Source organism: Mirounga leonina, unplaced genomic scaffold (genome assembly GCF_011800145.1).
Source record: "Mirounga leonina isolate KUSES-001 unplaced genomic scaffold, KU_Mleo_1.0 Mir_152, whole genome shotgun sequence".
Lineage (NCBI taxonomy): Eukaryota > Metazoa > Chordata > Mammalia > Carnivora > Phocidae > Mirounga > Mirounga leonina.
Genome location: NW_023270380.1, coordinates 8,068,857 through 8,083,948, shown reverse-complemented (window position 1 = coordinate 8,083,948; position 15,092 = coordinate 8,068,857). Strand labels below are relative to the sequence as shown.

At 38.5% G+C, this 15,092-nt stretch overlaps 1 protein-coding gene across 1 annotated transcript in view; it reads right to left on the bottom strand.

Annotated features, from left to right (window-relative positions):
• Positions 1 to 15,092, bottom strand: part of RYR2 (ryanodine receptor 2) — a 725,313-nt gene that overhangs the window by 13,454 nt on the left and 696,767 nt on the right. The window contains exons 95-99 of the mRNA XM_035008528.1: positions 14,034 to 14,076; positions 10,720 to 10,853; positions 6,882 to 6,942; positions 3,006 to 3,152; positions 1,134 to 1,268 (exon numbers count right to left, since the gene is read on the bottom strand). Of these exons, the coding sequence (XP_034864419.1) occupies positions 1,134 to 1,268; positions 3,006 to 3,152; positions 6,882 to 6,942; positions 10,720 to 10,853; positions 14,034 to 14,076 (520 nt within the window). The remainder of the gene's footprint in view (positions 1 to 1,133; positions 1,269 to 3,005; positions 3,153 to 6,881; positions 6,943 to 10,719; positions 10,854 to 14,033; positions 14,077 to 15,092) is intronic.

The following is a 15,092-nucleotide window of genomic DNA, read 5'->3' as shown; positions in this document are numbered from 1 at the left end:
TTTCTCATTTGTCTTTAAGATTTTGCTTATAGTTGTTCCTTTTTAAAGTAATTTTTTAAGCTTCCATGCATTTTAGGTTTTATGTCATACTCAGAAATACCTTTTGCCATTTAAAAACTGTTATTATTTCAAAAATCAAATTTTTTTTTGCATTAAAATATTTGTTCCATTCAGAATTTATTTTGATTTAAAGAACTAGGCTGGTATCAATTTTTATCTAAATTTCCTCAAAAGCACATCCATAGTACCAATACTATTTATTGAATTCTTCTTCATTCCTGATTTCAAAAGCCAGTTTTATTACATTTTTAATTTCCAAGTGTGTCTGAATGTATTTCTAGACTCTCTATCCTGTCCCATAGATTTATCATTCTCTAGTTCAAAACCTGCCTGAAGTACTAGTTCTATATTAGTTCTCTCTCACTATTCTTTTGGGATGTTTATTTTTTCTAGAGTAATTTTACTATCATTTTGTTAGTCTCTTACCCCACTAACCCCATTTATGTAGGTTATTTGATTTGGTGCTCAATGAAGAATTCATATCCTTTCAGCTAGAGGTACATATTTCCAATCTAGGATCTCATGTCGGATAACTTCTGATATGCCATTTTCAGAGAGGTGGGTTACAGAACAGTGATAGACCAATATGAAAACTTTCACATCCATTGATTTTACAACCAAGACTAAAAAGATAATTTAAGCCAGGATACTGAATATAAAAGCAAAAACTAACAGTTCTTTTAAGACATTTATTTTTGGACTTCAGTGATGTCCGTTAATACCATTACAGTGAACAAGCCACTAAGGCTTCAAAATATTTTCCAAGGAAATAATTTTACCTGCTGTCCTGGAATCTATGAACCAATAAGCTAAAGTGTTGATATTAATCCTTCCAGTTCTAAGTTCTTTATGCAGGAAATCTACTCATTATCAGGTTGGTGCCACAGATGTGCAAAAACGGTAGAAATGGTCCTTTATGTTTCATAAACTGTTGTTTTTTTTTTAAAGAGCCACACAACTTTTTGCTGTGTATGCTGTTTTCTCTTCCACATGGCTGAAGAATAACTACACAACCACTCGGATTGAAGAAGCAGGAGAATTTTTTCATTCATATGAGATCAAAGTGAACTTACCGTTAGCATATCATCACATTTCATATCTGGAGTATCACCATCTTCACTTTTATTGTAGAATTTTCGGAAAAAATTGAATGCCACAACCGTATATAGGTATACGACAACAGCTAGTAAGCCAACGGTTAATACAAGCTGGAAAGCAATGTGAATTGAACATGCATTAGAAATGCAAGACATATATGACTGGCATATTTGATATCCGTGTGGGAGGAGAGCTTTCTATGAGCACATAGCTGGATTTATTGACTGGAAAGAAATGGAATCCACAGCTCACTCCATATCTTTCTTACCCCCCAGGGGGCAGGAATTTATTTTCATATTCTCTTTATCAAGTTTTCAGACTATTTCATGCAAAACTTCCCTACTTAATTGGCAAGTAAATGCATACTGCAGCTGGAATAGTAATAAACTCTGATTTACTTTCATGTCCAAATTGATCATGGTATGTCTATGTTGAAAACATGACTTTCACCAAGTTGGTGAAATATATTTCTATTTTTATCACAGGAACTCTAAACACACCAAAATGCATTCTCTTTTCTGTCTACTTCCTCTTACTACAACGAATCCCTATGTTCTGGACTGTGCAGCATACATTAAGTTGTTCAAAAATCACTTTATAATTATCTGGAGAAAACATGTTATCTGAATAGAGGGCTTAATTCACTTCTGTAAATTAAGTTCAATGCCACTGTAAATTTCTGCATGTTTTACCTATCTATAAGGACTATGAAGCTCTTTAGATTTCTGCATATGAAAAACTGATAGCTCAAAAAGAAAAGGAATAATCACAACAAAATTTTAGAAGTTAATTGAAAGTAGTGCCAGAACTTTTGTGTGAAAATACACAATAGATTCAGCATCTCCAGTTCTTTAAATATATTAGGAACTCAATACTGTGAACGAATAAGCATAGTACACTTTTTTGCTAATGTCAAACATTCAGAAACTAAAGTGGCATATATAAGAACAATGTGTTGAAATTTAGGAAACTAAAGATCATGATAATTTAACTGAATCATGTGAATTTAACAGTGGGCACGGACTTAAAAATATGCTGGATTATAAAATTCTGGAAAAGGACTCTATTAAGCCAAATAACTGACATAGAATGTGTTATCTCTCCCAGTGGACACTTGATAGAGAATGAATCAATTAATACATGCTTCTACAGTAAGTTTATTAATAATGAAAGTTTTCACATTACAGTTGGGCTCCATTAAAACATAAATTGATTATCTGGAACTAAGCCATTATTACACATAAGTACTCTAAGTATGACCCTGTCAAGTATGAAACATTATTTTTTTTGCTCAGTTTAAAAGTGGAGAAAAGAATACCTAGATACCTATTTTTGAAATATTACATTAAATTAAGAATGTGGCATCTCGTGTTTTATTACTATTACAACTAGTGCCTCAGGATGCTACAACACATTTTGGTTCCCTATAGTATCAAATGGAGCAAATATCATATTGGGAAAAAATTAACTATTTCCTGGGGGTGTTTCCTATGTGCCGGGGCCTGTGCTAACACCTGCACATTTATGTTTTTATTTAATTTCCCCCAAAACTCTAAAAGGCATGTACTTTTATTGTATTCATTTGACAAAATGAGTAGAGATTTTAAAATGTTAAATAAGTTATCCAAGGTCACTCAGCGAATCGGTCAAGCCAAGACTTGAATGTGGGTTTAGGGAACTCCTCAACTAATAATCCTCATGGTTTATAAAAGAAAAAGTGCAGATCCTCCATTCACAAAAATCTTTACAACTGCATATTGCCATTGGAGGTTGGGTTTATTTGGGTTAGTATATTATTTGTTGGATTTTTTTGGTTTTTGCAGGAGGGAAAAGAGATCAACTTTTACCTGCTTGCCATTGTGAGTTACTGATGACAAGATGGTTCTTAGCGTCTTGAATCCCATAGCAATGTCAAGAAGATGAGCAGCAAAAAAAAAGTTGTTATAGTGTCCAAGAACGGACATAGTCATATACCAGGCCAGGTAGAGGAAGGACTGAGAAGACAAAACAGGAGGGAAGCATATCAGAAAATAGAATGAGTGACTATTGTCAAAAGCTACTCTGATTTCATTCTACTATAATCACTTCATTTACTCCCTTCTTAGTCTATACATTTATATCATTCTAATTAGTTACATCAGTTTGTGTATTTCATTTTCCTTTAGTTTGTTCTGAGAGGTTCAAAGTCATTCTCTCCTTTATATCAGAGAGGGTGTTCTTGTGAATTTTCCCACAGAGAAAGTTTTATTGACTTCATATTTAATAGCAAGGGATCTCCACCTCAGCACTACTGATAGTTTACACTGGATAATTCTTCATTGTGGGGGACCGTCTATGTAGGATGGTTAGTGACAACCCTGGTCTCTACCCACCAGATGCCAGGAGCTCCCTCCTCCCTAGCCTTGGCCACCAAAGATGTCCCCGGACATTGCCTAATGTCACTTGGGGGACAAAACTGCCCCCGCTGGGAGCCCCTGCTCTACAGTCAACCAAAAACCAATCAACTTTCCCTCCCTCTTTTCCCTTCCTCTTTCATTTTTCATTTACTTACTCACTAAATCAGTGTTTGTTGAGACCTACTAGTTACAAGAGATTATATGTGGTGTCTTCTTAACCAAGCATCTCACTTTACGTGAACCAAAACAAGTCGAGGAGAAAATGCAAATACTATTTAATGTCACTGAACGCTGTAATAAACCTAATGATACAATTGGTACTATCTGTAGAAATCTTGATTATAATCAATGTGAGGGATTAACTTCACAGAGGCTAGAAAATGTATATATTTTTGAGGGGAGGGGAATGAATAAAGTAGAAGGAAGATACTGTGATCATGCTTACTTTTTGGATTACAGTCTCTTGGGCAAAAGGCATGTTTTGCCAGTGGGGTCGGGAGCTACGTATTTTGGGGAGGGGTGGAAACCTTCATTTTGACCAGAATATATCTTAGACCTTAGAACAAAAACAAGACAGAGGGGGCTGAGGGAGTACAGAGTTTCTATGGGCAGCTTGGGGCTGAAGTTAGAAACCGGGCTGAAAAAAAGAAAACAGTATTTGAAAACAGACACTGAGATAAGACTGGAGAATGTGCTCAAGAATGACAGTTTGGCTTGAGAGTGAGTTTCTGTTTCAGGAGATGAGAGTCTGGAAATGTACAGCAGGGTTGGAAGGCTTTAAGGCCAAGTGAAGGGATGTGGGCACATCTGTTGGCCCATGAGAGCCCCTGGAGCATTGTATAGAATAATGGTGTATGAAAAGCAGCATCTTATGAACGTGTCTTGAGCACCTACCAAGTGCTGGTCACTGCCCCATATATTTGCACATACAGTGTCTCATTTTATTCTAGCAAGACCCCTGGTAAGTAGGCAGTTTTAGCCCCAGATTTACAAATGAGGAAAGTGAGCTCACTCCGGTCAAGCTCCTTCCTAAAAGAAGGCGTAAGGGGCAGAGCCATTACGTTAGGACACCACTGGCCGACCCCACAGGTGGGTGAGGTTACGAGAGCCACGACTGGCAGCAGAAGTGGCCAGCGCAGAAGGCAGAATCACAGAGGACAGAAAAACAATCCAATTAGGCACATAATTAAATGTATACATTGAAGGAAAAGGAGTCCAAGCTGGTCATGTGAGTTTAGAAGAACAAGATACTGAGAGGAAGAGGCAATGGCAGATAGGGGACTGCTTTTAGTGGGGAGGAGAGGGGAGGATACATTTGTCACGGGACATCTGGATGGACACATCTAGCAGGCTATTAAGAAATGCAAAGGGTGAGGAGAAAGGACAAGTTTGTGTGCATAGTATGAGTGAGAGGCCTAATACAGGTGATAAGCTGAGCCAAAGATACAAGTGTAGACTACACAGGGCCTCTGCTTAGACAGCCAGATTTGGCAAATAAAAACACAGGCTGCCCAGTTACAGCAGAACATCAGGTAAAGAAGAACTAACTTTTATTATTATTACTTTTTAAGGTTTTATTTTTAACCGACTGAGCCACCAGGCAACCCCCCCTTTTTTTTCCTAAAGATTTTATTCATTTATTTAAGAAAGAGCAAGAGAAGATTTTAAGTAATCTCCACACCCAGGGTGGGGCTCAAACCCACAACCCCAAGATCAAGAGTCCTATGCTCCACCGACTGAGCCAGCCAGGTGCCCCAAGAATAAGTAATTATTAGATTAAGTATGTCCCATGCAATATTTGGGATATATTTATTTGTGAATATAAATACACAAGTGTCTACATTTAGTTATCTGAAATTTAAATTTAACTAGGAATCTTGTACTGCATCTGTTAACCCCCACTGTTTCAGACAGAAACTGCACTATTAAAGATTGAAGACATATTGAGAGGTGACTGGCCAAACAGAAGCCATGAAACTGCAGGAGGATGAATGATATATGAGAATACTAAAGTCTGAAGAAGTCTGTCCATGCCCCAATTCTCTGGAGGACAAGAAAACTGCATGGCAAGATGAGTATTATGCACGATGCAAGTACTATGGCATATGAGGAGGTCAAGGAAAATTGACCTTCACAGGCAGAGGCCAAGTCAGTGGGGCTGCTTGAATGGAAAACACCACTGCTGGAGATGAGGTCTTTTGACCCAAGGGAATGCTTCCATTATTAGATGAGAAATTAGTCCATAGGACATCTTATTAACAGTTGACAGTTCCAAAGGATACTTACAAGACTTGCTTATGAGCTCTTTGGAGAGTTCGCTAAGAGACTCAAGAGTTCTGGGTCCATGGTTGGGTGTGGTAGGCATAGGGATAGAGGTGGGAGAATTTGGGAGGTGTCATGTGCCTTTAGGAGAATAGAACTAACGTTCATTATAAAAGTCAGTGCTAATTAGAGTGACATTTTGAGACTAACTGAGATGTCCAAGGGAGAAAGCACAAAAGCAAAAACAGTGGAAGGCCTAGGGCTAAGCCTTTGGGTTTGTTCGTACATTCCCCTTCACAGGTGTGTGAGGATGGTAAGAGGATTATGAGCCAGCAGGAGATGAGCTGAGACCCCACAGCAAAAAATGTATAGTTGATCCATCCAGCAGAGTTTCATGACTGTCTCCAGCAACTTCCCATAGACAGCAAATGGGAGCATAAAAAAGAGTGATGGTAACAATTTTTTAAACTGAAAATTCTAAAGTCAAAAATGTACAGCTACTGAGCAAGCCAGGGTCGTAAAATGTGACTGACTGAGCTGACAGCTGGTGGCTTTTAGTACTAGGTGATTTTTTCCCTTATATTTGTACATATGCTTGGGCCCTATGTTTAGTTCATAGGCTCCTAGGCTCTTTGAGAAAAGAAGGATCAATCAAGAACAAGAAATACAATAGTTCCAACATACTTAATTGGGGGAAACTTAAATTTATCACAGTTAATGTTTTTAAATTTTTTTTATTTAGAACTTTCATTTTAACATCTCAAACTTTGAAGTATGCCACTGCCCAACTAAAACCTAAATGAAAATACACATGAATTTGCATCTCAGTTTCAAATTTTTCTTGTATAAATATATTTCATGTTAATCTTTTGGCTACTGAAAGAAATGGAATGAGAGATCGGCTAATTAATCCTGTGTTTCCCTGGGTCATTGTCAAGTAATGATCTGTATTAAATGAATTGATACTTGATTACTTTCTTAAGTAACTGGGATTCATCTGCAGAAGCCCAGCAGACTCATCTAATGTGAGTGTGGTGTACTTTGTGGAAATGAAGGAGGGCTTACGTTGTCAGTGAAGACGACTCCTAGTTTCCACATCTGATACTTCACATCGATAGAGTTCAGTCTGGAAAGACAAAGAAGAATAATTTGTAGATATGCACATGCATCAGAGATTCAGAGGACTGCAAGAGGCTGCCAGCATTGTTTCCAGGGGATGGGACTGACAACCATCTTGGGAAATCGGTTCCTTCCCGGGCGCCAAGGGAGGAGCTGATGGATGATGTGTTCCAGGGTTTTGAGATGCCTTTTCAGAGGGATCTTGGAAAACAAAACAAAACATCACCACCTTCAAGCTCTATGATTTAAGAATAGCCCTTTCTTGTTCTACATTACATATAAGGTAAACTCACTTCTTATGTGAGAATGATCCCTGGAAACTCTGCCAAATTAACCAACATGGGTGCATCAAGTGTGCTCACTAGCTTTCATTATACATTGGTAAATGCATTCCAACAAAATAATTTTTACTTACACGAATAAAAACTTGCATAAACAGGCACATTCATTTTACAACTGTACTTAATTTGCCAATGAAAGGCCTTTTTCATCTTGTTTGTGTTTCCTTTTGTTCTCAAAAGCCTTCTCTACCCAAGAAGGGATTCAGTTCTTCCCCTTGGTTCCCAGAGCACCTTGTAGACTTAGACTTACTATGATTTCTCACATTATTGTGTGGTCGTGGGTGTGTAGGTATCTATGTATACATTTATGCCTTTCCGCCCTAATCTGTGAGCTCCCTAGCCCACCAAGCACATTATATCATACATGGAATGTCTCAATAAATACATGTTGAGTGAATAAATCTTAGCATAAATATTCATGATCTTTGCAGATTAAATACACGTATATACTTTCTAATTTTTTTTTCAGAACTTGACACTGATTTATACCTTTGTTCACCTTTCCAATATTCCAGTTAACTAATATAACACAATATTAGCATTATTTTCAAAAGGGCTTCTCTAGACTTACTGTTTTAGTCTTTGGTTACTTCTTTAGTCATTTCTTTTAAGAAGGCCAATCTTAAATTATAAATGCTAGGATCAATCATTGCCAATCAAAACTGACTTCTTAGGAGACTTTGCCCCCAAAGTTTTATTTTCTTTAGCCCAGGGCTTTTTTTTTTTAATATTTGAGAGAGAGAGTGAGCAAGAGAGCACACAAGCTGGGAGAGAAGCAGAGGGAGAAGGAGAAGCAGAATCCCCACTGAGCAGGGAGCCTGATGTGGGGTTTGATCCCAGGACCCTGGGATCATGACCTAAGCTGAAGGCAGACACTTAACCGACTGAGCCACCCAGGTGCCCCAGGACTTTTTATTTTAAGGAAATAAAGTTATCTTTGAGCTAGAATCAATTTTATTACTAAAGAACACTTTTTAATAAAGATTTTTTAAAATTTTAGAGACAGTGGAGGGAGGGGCAGAGGGAGAGACAGAATCTTGAGCAGACTCCCTGCTGAGTATGGAGCCCTACACAGTGCTCGATCTGATCCCACAACTCTGAGATTATGACCTGAGCCAAAATCAACAGTCTGATGATCAACCAACGGAGCCGCCCAGGCACCCCTGCTAAAGAATATTTTTTAAAGTTCCATGAATGTTTACAATAGGTTTCAATATAAAACTATATTAAAGAAAAAGATGGGGAAAAAATGTGGTAAAATGCTCAAGAGCATGATTATTTTCCATGAAAGCAATCTAAAAATAACTACTTCTATCAGGATGCTTGAATGTCCTATGGCAGTTTCTTACTTTATTTAAAACACTGTTCTCATTTTTTTTCATTCCTATCAAAGTCTGCTATCAACATCATGAAGAAGCATATCCTTTTCCTAGTGCGGGACACTTTTCTCACCAATCTTGGCAGTACTGATGTTTGGGTGGGGCTGACCCCCAGGGATGGGCCATAGCTGACCTAGGCCAGCCAGGGCACCCATTCATCTCACCACAGTGCTTGGCTCAGGGGGAAACTATAAGCCAGAAGCTGAGGAGTTTTGCTAGATGGTTTTGAGATATGACACAAATGAAATGAAAGGATGTAGGCTGCAGGCAGCCCTTCTATCCCCAGGAGGTAATCTGGCCACCTATTTATTTGATTGACAAGCCCTATATATTTGATTGGCAAATACGTGTGCAAACAGATACGTGCATCATGCTTGTATTCAAACGTTCACATTAAGATAATATACAAACCAGATAATCTTTTAAAGATCTTTCTAAATGTTTTAAATAAACACTACCTGTAACTCTTTCCTAGTTGTGAACATTATTTACTAGATGTGTATTCTAATTTCATTATCTATATTTACAGGTATTAATGCCTGGAAAAAAAAACTAAGAAAAAAATAAAGGTACTAATGCCATATTAATTTCTTGATACTTTGTGAGGAGTCAAACTTGCAAACATTTCCTAGGTGAAATAATGAAAAATTCCCCATTTAAAACTGTTCACAGTGAAAAAAAAAAAAAAAAAAAACCACAAAAAACAACAAAAAAACAGTCTAAACTTTCCTTCCATTTTTTCAGACTGATATTCTAGGGTCATAAATATGGCCATGGAAAAGTGCATAATCCAGTAAAACTAGTTGATTCTACATCGTTTGTCAGAGATCTGAAAATGTTAATAGAAAGCTCAGCACCACTCTGACCACAGTCCTCGTTTTATATGAAATCCTACCATAAGAGTCTTAGTTCTCAGCACTGTCAATGTGCTTCATTTCTATCCAGCGACACAGTCTTTATGTCCCACATGTATTTTCTTGAAGTACCCAGGTGATATTTTGGATCTAAATTCTTGCAGTTTCTGTCATATGTTTGCTTGTCTAATTTTCAACTGAGTTCATATTATTTAAAAAAAAATGTAGCTCTAACAAATTTTCAGATAGATAAAAAATATATGACCAATGAGATAGGTCAGCCAAAATGTTTTTTTTTTTTTTTAATGCTAGCTAAAATATTTATCTGAGACAAAATACTACTACCCTACAGAGCCTCAAATATCTACAGTCATCACATCCTAGTTGACTGAGACCATAAATACACAAATAAGAAAGGTTGATGTGTTTTAAAGGGAAGGTAACTATTGTGTTTCTTCTAAAATCATTAAATGGCTACAATAAGAAATTACATTTTTAAAAGCATGTATGCTTTACATTTATTCCAGAATTACAGGTGATCCAATTTGCAATATATATATATATATATATGTACACTCAACACTACATATGTGTGTGTGTGAAATTCCATCTCAGGCAAATTCAATTCAACTGGTTCACATCCTTCTAGTTACATATTATTCCCTTAAAGCACGGTATTAGGAGTGCCTCATTTTAAAATTAAATTTCCAAGTAACAGCACGACAACATAGTATTTCTGGCATACGAGTCTTTGCTATTTAAATGAAACACATTATAATAAAAGAATATGAACTTTGAACATTTCCAATAAAAGGGCTACACAAATTCCCTTTTCCAAAACATAAGATTAACCTCTTTTCAGGCAGGAAGCATCAGAAAAGAAAGTCAAATATTGTGCTTTTGCATGTGTTTGACTTTGACTTAAGTGGCATTTAGGGATTAGAAAAAGCAAATTAAGAACACAAATCTTTATTTTTGCTTTATGTAAATAACAAAAAGGTCACCTTCCAAAATTATTAGGGAAGAAATCCAATCATTCCATAGCTGAAAATACCCGGAAGTTTAAAGCAGACCTTAGGTACATCTGTTTCCCTCCTCTCTTCCTCAGACATTGAGGGGAAGGAAATCAGTGCACTAGCAAGTTCAGAGACGTCTGAATTTCTCCTCCTTTCAGTCTAGAGCAATAGGAAAGGGCATAAGCAACACTCACACGGCCGATAGGGAGCTGTCTTTCTTTGGCTTCTTCTTCTCCCGGGCATCGCTGAAGTCCAGAGCAGCTTTGTCCATACCGAGGAGCTCGCTGATTCTGTCCCGGCCATAGAACTCTCCGTACTTATCCATAACCTGGGGGACAGGAATAAAAGCATTTTACCGGCCTCGTGCATTAACTAACCCCCTGTATGCATGTGTATACAAACGTAATTATTTTTACACTTACTCCATATTTGCCGTATGTTCAAGTTCACTTAAAATTCTTGTTTATGGCTCCTTTTCTGTGATCACACTGCTTAAGGTCAAAGCACGCTTACATGGTTTTAGATAAACCCTCTCAAAGGAACAAGATTTCTTGAGGGAGGCGTGCCAAAGGAAGGGGTTAGGCCAAGTAGATAAGAAGTGGAAGAAGATGGAATGAAAGGAACTTCAACCAAATTCTCATACTTTCTGCCAGGAATTACGGTAAGAACTCTGACTGCTCTCCCTCATGGGATTGTCACAGTATATCAGTTTCCTGTTATTAGCATCCTCTTCTGCAAATAAAGAAGTTGTGTCTTAGAAAATAGAACATGCTCAAGGTTGCTAAGCTTGGCAAGAGACAGAGTGAGAATGCTACCAGGCGGGGCCTGACTCGCAGCCAAGATCTGCACTGACCACCACGGACCACGGGCGGGCCACTCATGATGGCATCCCCTCTGGGGTCTCAGTTGCCACCATCCAACACTCCCTCCCATTGTTTCCTGACTGGAGCAGCCCTTCAGGAATCCCCGGAGCTTTGTCACCCCCCCTCGTGTCTTCAGTGCAATCCTACCATAGGTTCCGGGGCACCATTCGAATCCCTTCTGAGCAACCCCCCTCAGCACCCTGGCCCCTCTCTCCCTCGGCCACATGCACCTGGCTAGGCCCATGTGTCGTGTTTTCAGACTGGTGCATAGACATGGGCCCACAGCTCACCCCTGAGCCCAGGAGGTGCAGCTCTGTGACACAGCCACTCTCGGCCCAACGTCGACAGACCACGAAGAATCCCCCACACAGTGAAAATGGGGGCAGCAGGAAGAGTAAGGAAAGGAGCAGGAGAGAGGACTGGCCGCTGAGGGGAAAGGAGGCAGGGAATGCCAGTGAAAGAGTGGATGAAGAAATAATGGAAAAGAAGGGACTAGCAGAAAAATCAGGGGCGCCTGGGGGGCTCAGTCAGTTAAGGGTCTGACTCTCGGTTTTGGCTCAGGTCGTGATCTCAGGGTCATGGGATCGAGCCCTGCATGGGGCTCCACACTCAGCGGGGAGTCCACTTGAGATTCTCTCTCTCTCCCTCTGTCCCTCCTCCCACCCCCGTTCTCTCGCTCTCTCAAATAATTCCTAAAAAATAAAAATCAGCTTTCTCTAAATGTATATAATCAAGGTAAGTGAAAACATGAAAGAGTAAAGAGTCCGTGAACACTGATTACAAAGGTTCATGAAAACATTTGTTCTGGGTTATTGTCACAGCCCTACAGATGGGCTGGGATGAGCTGAGTGGTTGCTCCCTCTGGATTGTGTTCTCACCTTGTTCCCAGGAGAACAAATCGGGCAACACACACACACAAACACAAATACACATAGTAGGAATGCCACGAATAGTCCTACCTGCAATTACAATTTATTTATTTGACTGAATATGTAGTTTCCTTCTGAGAAACTTGTGCTTTAACAATTTAAAGCGGTTTCTTCATTAAATAATTAAGGAGACTAAAATGATCAAATTATCTATTTAAAATTATTTAAAAATAAGTTTTCAAAGCTTTGGCCTAGTTTGGATGTGCTCGGAGGCAGAGCAATGTTACTCAAAATGCCAGGTCATATGAGGAGACAAAAAACTTGCACCAAAATAGGGGCGCCTGGGTGGCTCAGTCGTTAAGCGTCTGCCTTCGGCTCAGCTCATGATCCCAGTATCCTGGGATCGAGCCCCGCATCGGGCTCCCTGCTCAGCGGGAAGCCTGCTTCTCGCTCTCCCACTCCCCCTGCTTGTGTTCCCTCTCTCGCTCTGTCTCTCTCTGTTGAATAAATAAATAAAATCTTTAAAAAAAAAAAAAAACTTGCACCAAAATAAAAATCAACAAACATGCTACTTCTCTCAACTAGAAAGTCTACTAAGAAAAAAAAAAAAGGTCACTGTGTTTCATCATGTACCTGACTTCAATTCCTGGTGCAAGCCTTCTATCTCCGCTCAGACTGGTAACACAAAATTTGCGGCTGCTCGTTGCGAACCATCCTAACGCTGAACTGGTGAAATCCAAGGGAACAAGACCACTTCATTTGGCAGGTGTTTCTGCCTATTCGCTCCAGACAGCATCCCCTGGGACTAGAACCCATTATGGAAAAGAGGGTGAGCTGGGTCAGTTTGGCAATTAGAAGGGTTCAAAGAATAAGTAGGAGCTAGTGTATAATCATAGTATTTTATGACATACGAGTAATGGCATATACATTATTTCATTCGAAAATGTGATTAAAATTAAAATTCTATGTGGTGGGAAGAGCAGAGACGATCCTTGACTCTCAAAATCGGACTCAGCAGGTGCCCACCGTGGACCACTGACTCCGTATTGGTGTTCCTTCTACCACCCTCTGAGGGAGTGGGCTTCAGAAGAATAAAACTTGATGAAAATAAAAAGATCTTTAAGGTTTATATAAAGTAAATAAAACTCAATCCTTTGTTGTCATGCAAGGACTTGACTCCTGTAATGTAAAGCAGGATTCTAGCCCTGGTGATTTATAGCTGTCTTATCAGAAAATGGCCATTGGCTAATTTAGGTTACCCAAGCAATCACAGAGAAAATTCTCACTAAGTCCTGTTACTGTGTGGACTGAGCACTGTTTATTCGCCTGAGTCAGAGGATAGGCGGATGAAGCAGTGCTTATTTATTTTATAGCTACAGAGTATGGGTTTTTTTATGTGCAGTTTTTGAAATTCATATTCCATTCCACTGCCACTTTGAAATTGACATTGACAGGGGCGCCTGGGTGGCTCAGTCATTAAGCGTCTGCCTTCAGCTCAGGTCGTGATCCCAGGCTCCTGGGATCGAGCCCTGCGTCGGGCTCCCTGCTCCGCGGGAAACCTGCTTCTCCCTCTCCCACTCCCCCTGCTTGTGTTCCCTCTCTCGCTGTCTCTCTGTCAAATAAATAAATAAAATCTTTAAAAAAAAAAAAAAGAAATTGACATTGACAGATAAAGCACACCTGAATATTTCATTCTACATATGAGCCACATCAAATTCAAGTCTTTTTGTGCTCTAGGAAAGAAACAGAGAATGCATTCCTTTTGAGAAATATTACCTTTCTTTTAACAAATTTGTCCCAGTAGTTGTTGGGAAATGACCTAAAAAATATAAAAGCATAAAAGTAAAATAATATCATTTGAAAAAATGATAATCAACAATATATTGTTTAGAATATACATTTAAAATAATATGTAAACATACATTTTTCCATTCACAAAAATCATAATGAATTTATGTCCCATCTTATCCCACAATTTTTGTATATCATAGGTAGATCAAATATTATTTAAAGGTTATGCTATCAATATATACATGCAGAATCACAAAAAGACTATGGGCTACTATTTTAATGGAGAAGAATATGAGCATATTTATTAATAAGCAGTCTTGTTATATTTATTTACATGTCAATATAGGTCATTTATAACATGTCAAATGTATTTTTTTGTCAATTGTGTTCAAAAATTAAAGCATCTAAAAATCTGTCATTGTTTTTCCTACAAAGTAAAAAAATCTCATTCCCATCAGTAATCCTCAAGGAAACTGAGCAAGGCACCAAAGCCTCCAGGAAACTGGCACCTTGACTAACACCGAGTTCACTTAAAGGGACAGACTTAATTTGACTTCGTATAAACAGCTAGAGTTGATAAATAAAACACTGAGCATTTAGAGTAAACATTTATAATGCACAAAGAAACCATCCCTATTTGAAAACTCAGAGCCTATTAGAAATTTTAACTTTGAAAGAATAAGCAAGACTGATGACAATAAAAAGACACTTCACACTTGAGTAGTACAGACCACTCAAAAGCTACTGCATCACTAATCCTTTAGCGGTGGACAGTTACACTTCTGGGATGGATTTATACCTGGAACAGCAGCTAGTAGTTTGGGTCTTGATCCCACAAGTGTAATATTTAGCGTATAGAAAAAGTATTTGTTTCTCTGCCTTAAGTTTTACAGGTCATCCTCCTTAATTAGTTTGATGCCCGACTGCTTGATGGTACCAACAGCAAGTTTATGACTTAGATACAGTAAAAGTATGAAATTCAATGTTTTTGCCTTTAATGCTACAACTCTTTCCTTAATTTTTGCCTCCTCTGTGCTTTTGGAG